This window comes from Charadrius vociferus, unplaced genomic scaffold, assembly GCF_000708025.1.
Source record: "Charadrius vociferus isolate BGI_N301 unplaced genomic scaffold, ASM70802v2 scaffold248, whole genome shotgun sequence".
NCBI lineage: Eukaryota > Metazoa > Chordata > Aves > Charadriiformes > Charadriidae > Charadrius > Charadrius vociferus.
The window spans coordinates 964,245-982,983 of record NW_009649851.1 but is presented as its reverse complement, the minus strand read 5'-3'; the positions used below and the strand labels follow the sequence as shown (position 1 = coordinate 982,983).

General features: G+C 40.8%; 1 protein-coding gene across 1 annotated transcript in view; it reads right to left on the bottom strand.

The window, feature by feature from the left end:
• Positions 1-18,739, bottom strand: part of ST5 (suppression of tumorigenicity 5) — a 98,800-nt gene that overhangs the window by 38,381 nt on the left and 41,680 nt on the right. The window contains exons 4-10 of the mRNA XM_009890954.1: positions 16,072-16,220; positions 13,157-13,372; positions 10,169-10,265; positions 9,198-9,242; positions 6,670-6,854; positions 5,911-6,020; positions 3,889-3,958 (exon numbers count right to left, since the gene is read on the bottom strand). Of these exons, the coding sequence (XP_009889256.1) occupies positions 3,889-3,958; positions 5,911-6,020; positions 6,670-6,854; positions 9,198-9,242; positions 10,169-10,265; positions 13,157-13,372; positions 16,072-16,220 (872 nt within the window). The remainder of the gene's footprint in view (positions 1-3,888; positions 3,959-5,910; positions 6,021-6,669; positions 6,855-9,197; positions 9,243-10,168; positions 10,266-13,156; positions 13,373-16,071; positions 16,221-18,739) is intronic.

Here is an 18,739-nt window from a genome sequence, read left to right as displayed (position 1 = left end):
GGAACTACTCAAATCATCTTTGCCGCTGACATGCGTGTATCGCAGAGCCACAGCCCAAGAACAGCTCTGGAAAAGAGCCTAGCAAGCTGATGGATTAATTAGCATGGAAAAGAAAGTTAACTTAATCCGAGTTATTTTAAAAAATGTCTTATTTGCATTAAAATGGCATAGTAGTGAGAGTTAATATCTCTACTATTGGCCCATTTCCTTTTTTATGAAGATGCATACTTCTCACATCAAGTCACTAGGAAAGCTGTTACACGATTGCCTTGGAGGTATCCAGATGTAACTGGAAAACTTCATGGTATCTGTGGAAGTGCAGATTGTTTGCTGTGGTACAATAGGTTACATTCCATTCTAATCCCCTTCCAAAATGAAACAAAACAATATAAATACATTTAAGGGGGATACTGTACAGGATTTGTAGGACAAACAGAACATAATTGTCACTGTATCCCTTGAGGTAGTTTTGGCAGGGTTTTAATACATACACACACACACACACCCCCCCAAAAAAGGGGCCTGGACAAATCTGCAATCTGAAGGCAGAAAAGAAAAAGTGGAACAGTTTGTTCATATCACAACATGCCAAAGGAGAACAAGGCTGACAAAAAGTAATTGTTTCATAAAAAAAAAAGGAGTCGTACCACCAACCTCTGCAGAAGACACAGATAGCCATCCCCACGGGATCAGGCTGGTTGGCCCATCCAGCCACGGAGCCTGCTGCCGAGGACTGCCAAATGCTCTAGAAGGTGTGAGACACCTCTCACTGGGTATTGCAAGAGCATCCCTCACCAGGACAGCTGGTGAGTATTTTCTAAGGAATTAGCCTCACAGCAGTTGGCTTGTCTTGAAGCAGGGCAGTTTATAATGATTTTAGGGTTATCTTACGCTTCTACATTACACAGCATGGCCCCACTGTTCTCTTACGTAATACTTGCCAAAAACTGCATGTAGTTCCTGAATTATGGTTATTGCATTTGACAGAACTTGTGGGTCAGAACTGTGACTAATTGGAGGAGATGCTGTGCACTCCTGGACATCAGAGCCACCCTGGTTGAAGCTTTCAGAAACTGCTCAGGAAATTGGACCCCCAAATATAAAAATCCGCTTTATAGCCCAAGCCTCTGGCATATAAATAGTGCCTGCAAAATTTACCAGCTCCTTGTTGCCCGTACAAACTCTGTGTTTGCATATATAAAATAACAAAGTATACACATGAGTGTAAATAGAAATATCACACTGAGGTACACATCAGTGAGGCTGTTCCACCCATGCACCGACATTTGCAGGGGACAAGAAATTGTTATGCTCTGTGAGCACATCTGAACCCTATGGAGAGGGCACTTCAGGTAACAACCCCAATTCCACCATGTCTCCCAGCAGGACAGAAAGAGGTTGCAGGATCCAAATAACAGGAGATCTCTGCTACTTTTGCCATTTTCCCTGATAGAGAAATGTTGAGATGTTTCTCTGCAGCATCCAAAATCCTCTTTCTTTCTTTCTAAGACCCAGACTGTGCCAGATCTGCTTTCCGAAGGCACGTCAGGATTTGCCCCGGGAAGGGACAAGCTGGTGAAGTACCTTGGTATCACTCCACTTTCCTCTGCTGGGTAGGCTGTACCAGTGAGATGAGACATGTCAGCTTCTGCATGTCAGATTTTGGAACCAGATGAAACATCCTGAATTAAGTGATCCCCCAGGGCAGCAGCAGATCAGCTTTATAACTGGCTTTATAATTATTAGATAGATTTAGCAAGACAGTACTTATTTTTCCCTTTTTTAAAATTATTTTTCACTATCTGGTTGATTGATTTTTGCCATAGCCAATGGAGGATAAAAACAATCTCCAATACTGTCTCAAAACACCATTTATATAAAAGTGTGTAGTACTGCTTTAATTCTGTTCCTGGTATTTCCTACTATCCTAACCTATCTTCTGCACCAGCGGAAAGTCAGTGACCTATTTTTATATTGCCTTTAATACAGGGTGGATTTCACTGACCCTTAAGTGAGTAAAAAAAGCCCACATTGACAAACTAATTCAACATTCCTGTGAATACATCTTTTTTATTGTGGTTGATTATTTCAGTCTCAGCCTGATGCAGGATTAACTGTTTTACATTTCACAAATATAAGCTCTGTGCATATTTCCCAGAAATATAAAAGTCATAAACCACCTTTACCTGGTAGAGTGAAAACATTCCATAATTTAATTCAAGCTAACATTTTCTGAGGCTTTGTTATTTTTTCCAAATATACCTTATTATCATTTTAAAGGACAACACATAAAAAAGTAATTGAATTGTACTGCTGCCCTACATTATTATGCTTATTTGCACCAGCAAGGATACCTCCCAAGTGCTCCACTTGTTTATCTCTGAATCAACCCCTGACCAGCCCTAGATTTACTGCAACACAAGCCTTCATTGACATTTCCTTTCCACTTATAACCCTTGTTGTGGCCCACACTTACACGCTGTGTTATACAGAGTAAGCAAGTCTCTGTGATGCTACCTATGGCAAATAACGCCCACAGAATTGATAAACAAGTTTTCTGCTATGTTAGTTTAAACGAAACTTCTTACAAATAGAGGAACCACACACAGCAATACCTCCCAGACAGAGCATCTGCTGTCTGCACGACAAGGAGCTTTGCCATAGACAAAAAGCAGGGTAAGAGCAGGGTACAGGCAGCATGCAGTCTGGAGGGTGCTGTCTTAATGAAAGCGAGTTGCGCTGTCTGCTGGAAGCCACTGAAAGGTACTGAAGGCAGATGCTCTCTGCCTGGAAAGATGAGAAATGATGCCAGAGAGGGAAGAAAGGGGAAAGTGCCAGTGTCCCTTTCTCTTAGATAGGGGGTACCTGTTTACAAGTTTGCAATGCTGCTGCAGACATTCATTTTGCACAGAGTACACAAAATGCTCCTGCAGCATCCAATATCCATATAAGCTCTCCAACCAAGTATAGACAACTGTCATGTGAACAGCCACGGCTCCCCACCTAGTCACTCACAACCAGCTCCAAACCTATCCAGGAGGTGATGCGTACAGGCTAGTGCAGGAACAACCAACTGCTTTATGCTTTGCTGCCATCCAGTCCGGTCTGCAGGATGAACAGCAAAATCCCTGTTTGCACTGTGCTTCATCTGCCTTAATACACTTTGCAAGCCTTTGTGCAGTTTCATCCTCCCTGCCCTGACACACACACACACTCTGCCGTGCTCTCAATTTATCAGGTAACCAGTGATTTTCCAGCTGTTGAGACAAAACTGTCTGGTAGGCTGAGTCAGACCCCGCACCACCACTCAGGAGTCAACGACTACCCCTGGTCACGAGGACTGAAAAGGAGCCCGAGAACGTAGACTTCCTGGCACTGGCACCAGCTTATTGCATGGTCCTGTGTAAATGGTGATGGTGGCACGCTTTCTACCATTGTTGCTCTCCTACTCAACAGGGTGGCTTATTTGCCTACATCGCAGACCTGCTGCAGACTGAGTAGGCAGTGCTGACAGAGTAGTTTGGAGATGTAAGCAGCTGTCCAAAAGATAAACGCTACTCACAAATGTTTAGAAATTCCGCATTTGCCTTTGTTTGCAGTGTTGTAGTATTTCTGATTCTGCTTGAAGGCACGTAATATAAAGAATTTTACAAGTAAGTGCTCACGCAAGTAACTTCCCATATTCTATGAATTTCCTGCAAGACTTGGGATCTATGTGATTGAGACAGCCATTGCAAATTCTTATTTTACTTGAGCTACTTACATCTATAAATTTCAGAGTAACTGGGGCTTTTTTAAACCATGAAAGACACCCTCAAAGATCAGACTATAGTTTTGACATATTGTTTAACAAAATTCTGCATTTTGAGGTGAAGGTCATGTACTTACCAGCAGCCTCCTGCAATAACCAAACCTCCGGCTCCCATCTTCCCCAGTCAGCATGAAAGAGAAGGTCTCACTAGAAAAAAATAAATTGCCAGATCTTACTATCAGAACTACAGCATAGCTACGGGGCAGATTATTTAGAAAGGTATATTGCCTTATCCAGTGAGAGATTCTACCCACTGGAGGATTTTCTCTCCCTCTGCCCATCATCTGGACATACTCTGTGGACAAATTCCATCAGCAGTAGAGCAAAAATATCTGCACAGTTGTGGATAACTATCTTATTATAAGAAGAAATGGGTGCTAAATTTCAGTGACATGGCAGAAGGAATGCAAGAATCAGATTTTGAGGGCAGTATTCAAATGCTGTATCTCCCTTACCTTTTACTTAGATCCTGTCTTTGGACTGTGCTTTGTTCTTAAAGGAAGAAGCTTAGATACTCTCTAAGAGTAGAGAAATCACTTTCTAATCCAGAGACAACACAGATTTCCAAAACTCAGCTCATTTTATATCTCTGTCTAGCATAAGTATCATTTGTGACAGAGAAGTAAAACAACAGTTTAAGGCTATAATTACAGCACAGGTAAAGGGATGGATCTGTGAATTTGTGGCTGGACAGAAACATTCCTGACTGCTTTGCAAGTTTTAAATGCCATTATATAAAACTCTTTTTCTTTGTCCTGGAATGCCAGGGTTCATAACATTATAGCTGTATATGGGGGGAAATCTTGTTTTACAAGCATGGGCTCATTAGAGGTCTGTCTATGAGAGCGACAGCACAAGAGGTGACATGCTGTGTAGGCAGGGCTGTGTGCTTCTCGTACCAATGTTGCCCACACAGTTGTCTGCTTCTGCTCCAGTGTTTTCAATAACTCACTATTCAGGTGCTTCCACATACTGAATCATACAGCCAAGGAACACAGAATATAACATGGTTATGTTGCATGTGCCATACATAAGCCAAGAGAGAGTTCCATACATATTCTTGGCTACAGTAATTCCTGCAGGTGAATGTTAGTTCCTCGTCATCGTTCAAAGTCCCTCTAGACAGACTCTGAACAGGTCTTACTTCATTTACACACATATCAGACCACGCATTTTAAAAAGTCATCTCATATTCTAGGGGAATATGGGGAGACCCCATCTGGAATACTGCATCCAGCTCTGGAGTCCTCAGTACAAGAAAGACACAGACCTGTGTGCAGGTCCAGAGAAGGGCCACAAAAATGATCAGAGGGATGAAGCACCTCTCCTGTGAGGACAGGCTGAGAGAGTTGGCCTTGTTTGTTCAGGCTGGAGAAAAGAAGGCTCTGAGGAAACCTTATTGTGGCCTTTCAGTACTTAAAAGGGGCTTCTAAGAAAGTTGGGGGACAGACTTTTTAGTAGGGCCTGTAGTGATAAGACAAGGGGTTGTACATGCCCCATCCCTGGAAACATTCAAGGTCAGGTTGGATGGGGCTTTGAGCAACCTGAACTAGTTGAAGATGTCCCTGCTTAGTGCAGGGGGAGAGATTTTTTGTGGTTTCTTTTCAATGAAAAAGAAAATGCAAGCCTGGCTCTCCCTTCCCTTTCCTTTCTCCTGTAGTCATTCACCTGCAAGGGAAGGAAGATAGGGATCCTCTGCTGGCATAGAGCTCAGCTCTGAAAAAGTTCTCAGAACAGCATTGCTTTGAGCCAAATGCAATGTCAGACAAGCATTCCGGGGTAAATGACTAGGGCAGGTGGTGGGCAGGGCCCTGTCCTTTTTAAGATTTATTTTAAATGCTTCAATTTATGCTTTTGGGTTTAGCACTGAGAGAAACCTTCAAACCTCTTCCCCTCAGCCACACAGGCCTGTGAGGCAGGCAAAATAGGGAAAAAATAATACAGAACTTAAAAAAACCCAAACAATTAAATACAGCTGCTTGAGCCTGAAGTGGCCAAGACTCAAACTGCTACTTCCTTAATTGGGCATCTGTGAGCCTGTGGCTGCTCTAGATGCAATCCATCACCAGTGTGCAGCAGAGGAGCACCGGGGAGTTTACCTGTTGTATTCAGAGACAGGGAGCCAGTCTTTGGCATCAGGAAAGCAGAACTGAGGTATAGCCTTGAGCCGCTCCTCTGCTTCACGCATTTGCTTGGTTGGTCTTTCTAGCTGCGGGGGAGAAAATTGAGGTTCAGTCAGTTACTGTTAGTGCCAGCTTCGCAGCATCTCTCAGGAGGGGGAGTTGCTAACAAGCTCTGAAGAGCAAGGGCCCATCAGCTTGTTCTTCATTTGTGCTTGGCAGAGTGAGACGTAACCCCAGGACAGGATTATAGATGCTAGTACAACAGAAATAATCACTGCTGGGGTTTTTTTGTTTTTTTTTTAATTGCCCAAAACTCCCTTGTTGCACAATGGCCACTTAAAACATAGTCCTAACTCAAATTCCTTTCTGCTGCAAGAGCACAAGAGAAATGCCATAGATCAGCAAAAGTCTTTCCATTGACTTCAGTGAGCTCTGGAACAAACCCTAATATAGCCAAAATGAGTTAAAAGTGAAATATTTAGAAACTGAATTTAAACACAGTCTTTAAAGCACCTACCATCAGGCCAAACTCTCCAGCACTGGAAAAGATAAATTTGTAAACAGGGAAAGCTTTCATTCACCTTCTCTATGTTCTTCGCTTTGTAACAGATCTCTTTGGAAATATTATGAAAGCTGAATGATTAACTCCATTTAAAAAATAGATTTCTATTAATATTCCCACTTATTCACTTTATCCATCTTAGCATGAACTGTACAGAAGAATTTTTATTTTACCTTGGGAAACTGATATGTCACTTCTGGGAGGTAAGTGTTTTTAGAGGGCTTCTTTTTCAGTGACACTACCACAAAATACTCAAATAATTCCCGTTCCTGCCATTCAATCAACTCCAGTTCCAGGGTTCGATAACTTGGAGCCCTCTTCAGCATTGACTGGATGTGTACTAGACGCTGGGTATGAGCTAGCATTTAAAAACAAAACCAAAAAAAAAAAGAAAAGAGAAGAAAAAAAAGACAGATTGTTAGTTGGGACTGTAATGCGTATGTGTAAGCCACAGCCATTCACAAAGGACTTCGAGTTTGCCAGCGTATTATTCCAAGCACATTCTCCTTTCAAAAGCAAACTTTCATACTGTAGTCTTCCTCACTAATTGCACCCATAAATAAAAATTCTCTCCAAGTATTGACGTGATGCAACAATAAGTCGCTGAAGAAATTTGCAGTTCATAACTTTTACCCCTGCTTTTTCTTTGCACATAAAACTAGATTATAAGCCTTTATGTGGTTATGCAAATGCACTAGGGTCTCCAGAGCGATACTTCACAGGCCTGAATCGGACCTGGTTTACATTGGTGAAAAACAGTTCTGTGACCTGTTCCTACATAGCACAGCTTTGTGCTAAGAATCAACGAAGGTGTATTTTCTCCTCTACAGCACAGGCATAGTCCATACAAGCCATGGAAAGATCTGCAGGGAAGGGGGAAGGAAAGGAAAGGAAAGAGGTGTGAATTGTCTCCTGTGGGTTTGCTTTGTTTGTGCCAATTTGATTGAGAGGCAATCTTAGATTCATGGTCACATCCAGTCCGGATTCAAAGATATGCATTGATCCAGTGACTTGTCAGTAGACGTCTATGGTGGACGAGTAAGTAACATCATTACCAGTTCTGGTAGACCAATAAATAAAAACAGATAAGTAAAACCAGCTTCCTGCATGCTCTTTCCCACCTCTTCACACCAGGATCTCTGTGCAATGGCAAATGAATTATTTACAGCGCATGTCAGCCCCTTAAGGCTATATTCACTGATGCTGCCCCAGTGTGCAAAAGGCCGAGTGTCCCTTGTGGTAGGGAAATAAGATGCCACAAGCACTTGATCACAGCAGTAATTAGTTGACAGAAAGAAAGGGAAACCCCTTGAGTACCAGCTGTCATACAACTGGTTCAACAACACAAAAATACAAATGTATTTTGATAAAGCACTTGGGTCTTGGTGGGACTGCACAACTAGGGAAGCTAAATCCCAGGAAATAACCTGCCTTGTCCTGCCTTGAGATATCCCCACGCTGCCAGACAGTGCTTTGTATTTGCGAGAGGTGAAGCCAAAGAGCCCACCCCGCGCCAACAGATGGGGACCCAGTGGATCCTGTCAGGCTACACGTGACAACTGGATCTTTGGCTCAGGATGCCCTGAAAGCAGCAATGTTAAGACAAGGTCACACAGGAACAGTCAGTTAGAGAGCCATCAGAGTGAAGATCCTCCATTCTACAACAACAGGGGGAAAAGCTTCCCAGTTTCCAGTGAAGTACGAATATCCTCCCAATACAAGAGAAAGACCAGGCCCTTTCTGTCTTCTTTCATGGGCCATGAGCAAAAGCATATCTTTTTTGACACAAAGAGAAACAGAACTGAAAGTGCTTTTGAGCTGGTACCTGTCTACAAAGGAGTGATGAGTCTTTTTCCACACATCACTGTCCAATGTTGCGTACGGCTTATTTTGGGTGGTCTTGCCACCACCTATCTGGAACAAATCTTTTTCCCTAAGACAATTTTTTCCAGCAAGGTTTCCTGAATGAACAGTAAGCAGGTGACATCTGCAGTAGATAGACACAAATTCTTGCACCTTATCTTATAACCACAGCTCCACACTCTTGGGTTTTTTTTTCCCCTCACTTACTAACAACATGATAGGTTTTGAGTAATAAAATCGGTTGTTGCTGCCTTCAAGTTTTTATAGTTTTCTCTGTCTATCAGGACTCTTGAAAATGAGGGGCTAATTTACTGGCCTGGCTCGAGCTGGGTTTGTGCAGGTGCTGTGCACTGATAAAGGAATTTCTACAATTTGGAGACTGCAGACCTATAAAAGTGTGTAAGAACTGCTAAGCTGGATCAGACCCAGAATCTTGCCTCCAGCAGCAGCTAGCACTAAACACTTAAAGCAGTGTACGAATAAGAAGAGAGCATATTTATCCAATCTCATCCCTCTAAGTTTGCACCCAGTAGTCAGTCTGGAAAACATCAGCATCTGTGAAAGTGGCTGACAAAGCAATTCTATCAAAGATCCTGTTCTTCATTATATCACACAGTTGCCAAATCCTTGTTAGATCCTCACAGCTCATTTTGTCCTTGCTTTCCACAGTCATGCTCCTGTGTTGAAAACTTTGTGAGCTCTGCAATAATGGAGTTAGCATAGTTCAGGAAGGAAAATACAGGCCATGGACAGGAACAACGTACAGTAGCAGGAGAATGTAGGTTGATAAGGTCTGTGACAGTGGCTGACTTGAAGTTAATGAAGGCTGATCCCTTACCTTTAAATCTGTCATCTGAGTCACTCTCACTCTCGCTGTTCTCATCTGCAGAGGAGACAGAGAGATCATTTAATACAAAACCAAAGCAAACATAAACTTGGTTTACTGTGGTGAAGCTGGGAAAAATGATAGCTCACACTGAGCCCTGTGATCCACGCATGCTCTTCTCCTCAGTTTTAAAACATCTTGAAATAAACAGTTTGAATGACTCCTTAGATTGTGTTTTCCTTGGATTAAGTTTCAATTTTGCTCGAGAATAAGAGCTTCATTTTGATGAAACTGCAAAATCCATTCTCCATTATAGCAATTGCTTGCACTGAGCCCTCAACTATGCAAAGCTACAGAGGTGAATGTGCCATTTGGAAGATGGATTGTAACCCCTCTACTTCTTTTTCAGACTTTAATTTTTTGGGAGAAAAGTTATGCAGCACTTGAGAAGTCAAAGTAAGCTTTATGAGCTTTGTCTGCCTGGGCAACATTTGAACTCACCAAGCTGAGTGAGAGTAACATGCAAAAGTCACCTTATGACAAGATGTATTTCTGACATGTACTCGCATTAAAGCTCTATTGTACTCCTACTACAAATGTGGCCTGAATTTCTTTTTGGCCCCTGCTTTTCCAGAAGCAGTCTGAAGCACAGTATGAGTTACAGTCACATGCCAGGAAAAAGCATGAATGAATTACAAAGTCAAAACCGTGATTTTTGGACAAAACTTACAGGGGCAAATTACTCCAAAAGTGAACAAGAGAAGCAGCTGGATAAGTCTAGCTGATCATGGGATTAATAGGATAGACAATGCTGAGAGTCTCGTTTACATTTAGCTCATTCCCATTTTCTCCTCTTGCAGACACAAAGTTATCATTGTTTGTAGAAGAAGTTCTAAACAGGGGTAGATGTGAAGGAAAGAAGGGAATCTGTTAATCCTGTAATATTCAAATGGATTTACTGAACTCTGATGCTTGTGTCGTACCTCGTAGGGATGCTGTCTCAATATTGGACATAGAAAGTTTCTTCAATCGTTTTTTTCCTCTTTTTGCACTGTAGATGGAATTGATTCTTTGGACAAGCTGCAACATAAGAAAATGAGGAATCAGTAAGACCACTTTTCTGCCAGGAGACTTTTAACTAATCTATCCAAACAAAGATTTTGACCACGGATGATAGGCCAGCTGAACCCCCCCGAGCCTTTATTATTTCAAATTGTTTTTATTATCTCTCTTATTTTTAATCCCATTTGTTTGAATCACTTCTTTTGAATCTCACTCCTTTACCTATGGATATATATTTTAAAAGACAATTAAATAACTCAGAAACCTAAATCCTGTCTTCAAAAATCACATAGACATTTGCAATAAAAGCACAATGACCCTGAGGTTTCAAAGGTAGCTGTTATCCTCTACCACCTCATTCCTCTCTCTCTCTCTGCTGTTGTTTCTCTCTTCAGTTGCATTGTCTAAGTAACAGTGAACCATTAGCCATATCCAACTTTGCCAAACTCTCATGGACCTTACTATCATATTCTTATTTTGAATATAAGAGTAACGCGTGTGTTAGCACCTCTCTGAACTGAGATTTTAGTGTGTAATATAAGCACAGAAGGAGATGGCCCTAACTTTTTAAAGCTTTTTCAGGTACAGAGTGAATTAGCTGCTCTGAAGCTATATCGTATCAGCTGAGGATCTGGCCCATATAGACTTCTCCTCCCTCCCTCTTCCAACTCGTGCTGTACTTACCTTACTTCAGAGGTGCTGTGTCTACTTTCTTCAATCTTATCTACAAAGTATTTTGAAGTTAGCTACTAGTGCTGACTTTAGCTGGCTTTCACAAGCGCTAGCCAGAATTTTAATTCCTGGTAACCATATTTATGACTTCCCTTAGGAGAGCTAATGCAGATAATAACTGTCTATCCAAAAAAAAATCTGAGATGATGGAAATATTAGTGAGATAACTGATGTTTCGTTCCTTCAACAAGAGGTTCGGTTTACTAAGAATTTGCAACTAAACAGAATATTATCACTTCTGGAGAGTCATAAATATGTAGCAATTAATCTTCATAATGTTTTATGAGGCAAGAATAGTATATTTCATTCCATAGCAGCTTTACTGATAGATCTATAATACGATTTGCAAAAGCTGTTTTACCCCAGGTTGCAGAGAGAAATAAACTCAGCGAGAGAAACTAATTTGCCATAGACACAGTAACAGTCAGTAACAGAGCACAGACTGGAACAAATACTCATGCAACCCCTCCAACAGAGGAAGAGGATCTGGCCCAGAACAGACAGTTTGAAGCGTTAAAATCCTTGCTCGTTCTCCCACGTGACTCGGTATCACGGATTTTGCCTCTACACGCTGACTGAGCCACGTGCAACCCACCAGCAAGGCTCAGCTGGAGCTTCTCTGCTTGCAGCCGTGTGCCTGGCTCTGCCTGCTGGGAATCTGCACAGCACCATGGCAGAGCCAGCAGGATGAAACCCTGCCCAGCTCGAGCACGTGTGCCGGCCCAGAAACTCCTGCACGTAAGCACTAGACAAGGCACCAGGAACCAGGAGTGAAGGGCCTTCTTGGATTTTTCACTCCCCTCGCTGTGCTGCTTGGCACTTTGTGTGCTTCAGCTGCTTCACCAGGGGTAAAATAGCTGCACTGTGCTGAAGAAAGCCCAGATGTTTAAAGAACTTGGATATTGCTTCACAAAGCATCACTGGGGGTTGTACAGAACAGGATTTTCTCAGGTTCGAGTTTTTAACTCTAACAACTGACATTTTCTCAAAGAAAAACTGAGATTCTGCAGTAATATGTGATTCTAGGAGCTAGAATGGTCAAAAATAGAAATTATCATGAGATTTATGATAAAACTACGAACATTTATATGCTGAAAACATAATTTCGTATAAGGAGAATGTCTGTCCCTTAAAAAAATAAAAAAAAAGTTGGGTGCAAAACTAACAGCCAAACTTTCCAAGTTCTACTCAAAACCAAATAGTAAGCTACTTTGTAAGTTACTCTGTAACTTCCTTCACAGATGTACACTCATTAATGCAATTAAATAGTATATTCCAAGACAGTAAAAATATAGTAAATATTAAGGACATAGGATTAATTTCCTCCTTTTTATTTGTTTTCTGCTTAGACAGAATGTCAGACTAATTGACAGGAACATAAAAATCTCCCTCTACTCACAGTATTTACAGCCATGTACTTTAAAATATGCTCTCTAATAAGAACAGGAAAGAGCTGAAGATACAGTAAAAATCAACTTTGTTCACAAGCCAAAAGTAAATATATTGGCAGTTCTCCCCACTTCTGTTGCTATTGTACTAGAAAAGGTTTGTTGGGGTTTTTTTGTTATTTGGTGGCTTGGGGTTTTTTCACATCATATTTTGAATTGGAAAACTCCTTGAAAAATGGAAAATTAATTTTTACTTCAAATCCATCAAGACAACAGGGTTATCGGGATAGGGTAGGTTGTGAGTAAATGAAGGAAAACATATTAGGCCAATAACAGTTATTTTCCTGAGACCAATAAACAAACAATGGGGGAAAATAACCACTTCAGACGCTGCTGCATATTGTAAGTAATAATTACTTGCCTGTCACCTATTCAAAATCATAAAGTTAGGTAGACAACAATACTCTGACCCATAGAGCTTAAGGAAAAGTGTGGAAAACAGAATTGGCTTAAAATCAACTCTGTGCAAAGGTGACGATCAGATGTTCGCTACTCTCAGACCAGGGCAGTTATCCACTTCTAGGGAAGGGATTTTCACAGTACAGCTGTATGTAAAAAAGCATTATGTCTTCGCTGACATAATGAGGATTACTGTTTCTGTTTTGATATCAATTTTCCTTTAGGTTACAAAAAGAACTTTCAGTCATGGCTAAAGGCTGGATAGGAATTTGTAAGCTCTTGCAGACAGGTGACCTATCCTCAGCATAACACTGATCACCCTGCCAGTACCTTTGGGATCCTCCTGGCCCGCCGTGTAGACAGCAGCTCACTTGTGGTACTCAGGCTGTCCTCATTGAGGCTGGAAGGGGAGGAGGGAATGCCAAGCTGAGCCAGCAGCAGCATGTCGTCATGGCTGTGCCGCTTGGGCAGCCGTGGTAAGCGGTGGCTCTTCCGTTCTGACCAGTTCCCGATGCGCAGAGACTGGCTGCTGGGCTTCGAAGGTAGCTGCAGGAACAAGAACAGCTTGAGCTCTTCCCTTCCTCAGCAACACTTAGTGCAAAAGCAGCTCTTTGTGAGTCAGTGGTGGCTACACAAGAACATCACGCCAGGTGAGCCACTGCTCTGCAGGATATGTGTGAAGAGAAGGTTTAAGGTCAAAACAAAGAGACAGGGGTCAATACCTATGACCTTAAAGTTCAAAGAAAACAACAGGATTTTTGGCTTTGGTGCATTTCTATGCACCCACATCACATCAACTCTAAGAGCCTTCAAACCTAACTCAAAGGCTTCGCTGACATCAAAACACTGACCCAATGGGCCTGACCTGTCTCTTTCACTTCCAGTAGTGAAAATCAAGTGCAATTACACTGAAGTTGCTATCTTATCCTAGAGAAAGAAAGAAAATCAAGCTTGCTGTACTTCTATGCTATTAAGATGTTTTAAGATCTGCCAATGTGCAGAGGCACGGTTACAGCCTTGTCCTGCATTTGCAAAGAATTCCCTTTAAAACACGAAACTGTTATCATTGCAGGGGGAAGGGAAAACCCCACCGACAGGATTAAGCACCAAATAACAGCTGTCTTTAAAAAAGACAGGGCTCTTTTGGAGCAGTCCTTCGAGCAGCTCTGGTCAGCTCTCAGGAAGGTTAATCGTCAGGCTGGTAAGGCCAGATCCCTGCTTTCTCCTCCCAAACACAAACACTGTAAGAAGCTTAACCAGTGTGCCTAGAAGAAAGTAACATTATGTCAAACAGCTGTCAAATTGGCATTTGCTATTATTCTATTAGCAGTATTACAAGCTAAAAACCTGCAATACTAAATGTCCCATTTGTTCTATTTGGAGGGCTTACCTATTACAGCACCACTCTATCTGAGATTAGGCATAGGTGTTTCTGTATGCGTGGGTTTTGCAGCACAAACACAATGTAATCAATAAAACACTATTTTTATCTCCGATGACTTCAAAGACTGAATGTAACGAATGGGAAAGGAGAAGACACAGTGAGATTCAAAATGACCACAAGCCAGTGTTTCTGAAGTCTCTGCTTACCACAGGTTAGCATGCCAGGAAAATCTGCAGCAGTCTATACTTTAAAGAAAGGAATTCTTTTTGGACAAGATTGTTGAAAGTCTGCTGACCTTCTGATCTCTTCCATCTTGTTTATCATCATCCATGACTGAAAAGTCATGTTGCTAATCCAGCTACGTTGCTATGCTGGAAAAACTGGGTGATAAATCGTTGCCAAAGCTGCCATTCTTCAGGAAATTGAGACTTTTCTATTTCTGGTCATTGGAGAATTACCCAGGCCCATACTTGACCTGCTCTTAGTGTCTCTTCGCTTTATGTATCAGCACAATGACAGCACAATTATGGCAGGACTGACTCCTGGCCGGAAAGTCTTGGCAGCATTTCAAAAAGAAGCTACCAGAATAAAGATAGCCCTGTTGCAAAGATACTAGAGACTACTTATTTACTGAGCAACTTTACAGAAGTAATTTAAATCTGTATATTCCTTGGTCACCCTGTGTAAAACAGAGAACAATGGATGGTATCTTACTATGGACCTATACGGTTTCTACCCTAATGGCATACCCTGTTGATCCTCTAGATGCTACACAATTCCTGTTAACACACACAGAGCCCAAAATAATTGTTATGCACAGTATGTCTCTCGCTACGAGGTTATCTTCGTGGCTGCAGTTTCTGTTTCTCCTTACACTGCCTGATTACTACTTTCCACTCAGTTCCCTGAAAACACTTGTTTGCTGACAACACTCCTGTTCTACAAATGATGTGCTAGGTGCATACTAAATCCTGGTGATAATTCTGTTGTCTCTCAGGCTGTGATGCTCACACACACACAAAATAAGTAAAAGAAAATATATTCAGTTTTGTTCTAGGTCTCTTTACAAGAGAATTTTCTGTTGATTCAGGAAAAAAAAAAAGTTAGTTCCTCTAAAACATGTTTTGAATCTCAAAATAAGGTATGTGATGAAATCTATATTTTTCCTTATGCATACAATGATCCCATAAACAACAAAGGAACGTGGCACATCATAGCATTCACAAAAGCAGAGTGCTTTGGAAAATTAACCACAAAATGGAATGTTTGCAGAGTTCCTGGTCTTTTACTTTATGCTGTAAACACAACTTATAGAGACTTGCTAAATGCAGACACTCAGGTTTTTCTCATTATTTTATTACTCATTTATTTATTGGGGAACATACCTGGCCTTCTCCATTTTACAATAAAACACGCCACGCTACATTCTTCACATTATCAAAGTCACAATAGGCCTCACATAACAATACACGGGCAAGATTAAGCAGCTGACCTTTTCCCTCCTGTCCCCACTAAAAGCCCAGCAGCAAACACAGAGGCTATTCACAAAGAGGTGCAGCCACACAAATAATTTAGGGCCAGATTCAGCTCACAAACAACCAGTGGAAGGATTCTGCTTAAACTCATCAGGCCATAGCCAGCACAAACAGCGATCAGCTTCTGCAGCGCGGTGCTGGGAAGCTGAGCTACAGCTGCTGAGAGCATTCCCAGCAATGATTTATGCATTTGATCTCACTGTTTTTTCCAGATACCCTCTATCATTCAGTATGGCTGCTCTTCCTCCTATGCCGTGATTGATTTTCTTGCAAAAAGTTTTAAATAAACTTTGAGCACAGAAAGACCGACACCGTCACACCGTTACCTGGGGAGGTGATGTGTATTTCCTGTCCTGCGGCGTCCACATCCTGTGCAAAGAATCTAGGGAATTCTCGGAGAGCTGATGGGATTTTCGGCCCGCGTGACGGCCTTTCAGCTCCACATCCTCGTACGGGTTTTCCTTGGGTGACTCGCCTTCACGTTTTTGGTTTTTTTGGGTTTGTTTTTTTTTTTTTTAAGAAAAGAAAAACAGACAGGAATGTAAAGTTAAAAAAAAAAAAAATCATGTGAACCAAGTGAAAGGCTTTTAGAAAAGCTCCTCGGCTTTCAGCATGACTCATCCCTCTAGCTGCAGCTGGAAGTATTTGGAGCAAAACTTGGCTATGAGATCGACAAGTTTCTTTGTTTTTTTTTTTACTGCTTTTTTTAAAAAAAAATAATAAAATGCAAAGATTTCATAAGATGTGCTTCTGAGCATCCACAGCTGCAGAAAATTTATTGATATATAAAAGCTAAGGCACATAACTACTTTAAAGTGTATCAGTAGATTTTATAAATCTATAGGAGCCACTCACAGGACGAAATGAATAGCAATAAATAACTGTTCTTAACATACCACCCTTACACACAATAAGACAACTTTTATTTGATGCTACCTTCACTTTTTTCTTCCCCTGAGAGAAGACAAAGAAAGAATAAACACTTCAGCTCAGCAATGCCAAGAGAGAAGATTGGAAATTGTAAAAGACGAGGGAAGAATTTCTGCCCCAACCGTATAGCATCTTCAAAGTGTTCCTTAAAACCCATAGTGCCTCCTAATTAAGTAATTATTCATTTCAATTTATGTAAAATTAGTATCTCCCAGAAGGAAACTCATCCTACCGGTAATATATAGAGGCTTGAACAATTAATCAGTAAATATGACATAAATGAAAAATACATCAAAAAGCAGAGTGCATTCTTTGAATTTTTAGCATTTGAAAACCAGAAACAAAATTTATAGTCCAGATTTAAGTGAGATCCAATACCATTCAGCAGCCTAAGGACCAGTGGAATAACCCATCATCTTCTCAAAACTTCTGAACTCACTAAACCTCTCACTGAACTAAGAAGCATGCAGATGAATGAGTACCATCAGCAAAATGAACATTCTGTATCAATTTCTTCAAACAGTTCATAATCAGCAACTGGTTTAGAATCTCAGGTTTTTCGAACACAGAGTCCTTCCAGTTTTCCAACCATCTTACACAGATAATCATCCCCCAAAAAGTGATCTACTCAAATTCAAAACTTGAATTTGCAGAAACTTGAAACAGGCAGTAAGTTCAAAACTTTTGGACCAAATTGCTTTGGTTTTATATCTAAAGACTACTCTAAAACTCATGGTTTTAGTGAAATATATGTTGCAATACAAGCTATTAAAGAAATTCAGATTGTACTACATACTCTGTCAATTAAGAATTGAAAACAAAAAGCTATAGCATGGTTTATCATTCACGCTGTTGCAGAAAATAGTCACCCCTTTTACAGAGATGGCAGCTGAGGCATAGGTATTTTCAATGAGAGCAAGGCCTGAATTAATACCCAGTTCACTTGACTACCAAATTTTTTGTTCTAGACAGAATATTACATTTCCTCACTGTACAAAAGAAAACAAAACTAGTTTGTACTTTCTACTCTATTGTTAAGCATGCAAGCGTGAGACTGCTCGATTCACCAATTAGGGCAGTAAGAGCTTTTACTTAGAAAGTTCACATATTCAGAATACAAGTAAAAATACAGTTTTGCTTTGGTAGTGCATCATACTAAGATTTCTAATCAAACATAAGCACAAGAGTGAATGTTTTAGCTTTGTTTTAATTAGAAGCCTGAATAACTGCTGCTCTTGAAGAATGTTTGAATTGGCAATCACAGCTTATTATTTCATCCAGAGGGAATCCGATTCTAAAGGCTGCACTATCATCATGGTCAATCAGCACGCCGCATGCAAAGAACACCTTCAGGTGCATGGGGTACTTAGAAGAAAGACCTTTTGATTAATGCAATGAACAGAATAAATCTTAAGCAACAAGTATTCCTACAAAAAAATAAAGCAACAAATGTTCTGGGAAGACTATGGAATCGATTGATTCCTCCTGCAGGAAGAAAAATAAATAGATATTGCACACTAATTCTATTACTTGTAAACTCTAGAGCTCTAGATATGATAATCATAACAACAATAAATGGTGAACTTTGCAAAATGCTGTTGCTTACTCACAGCTAATTGGACTGTACCAGCATAATAAAATTTCTTGTAAGCCCAAGTCAAGTATAGGTCAAGCAAGCATTTTAGAATGGATTAACAGATTTCAAAATACCCGGATACATTAGACAGTGCTTAAACATATGCTTCCTTGTGAAAACAAATGTTATTACATTAGTCTGCATAGTATCCAAACTCCTGAGAAGAAACAAGCCCATTATTTGCAAAGAAACCTTTTTTAAAATGTAAAGCATTTAAAGTTTTAGGGTGACTCTCTTTCCAAGACACAATGTAAAACAGAATTGCTTGAACCCAGTTAAACTCAACATTACTAATGTTGACCTAAAATATTAAGTATAGAAACAGGCCCGGAGAAATCTTGGATGAGAGGAGAGGGAGGAGCAAGGAGCCATGAGCAGAGGCTGCTTTTCTGACTCAGATTCTCTACCAAAAGAAAACTCTGGCCAAA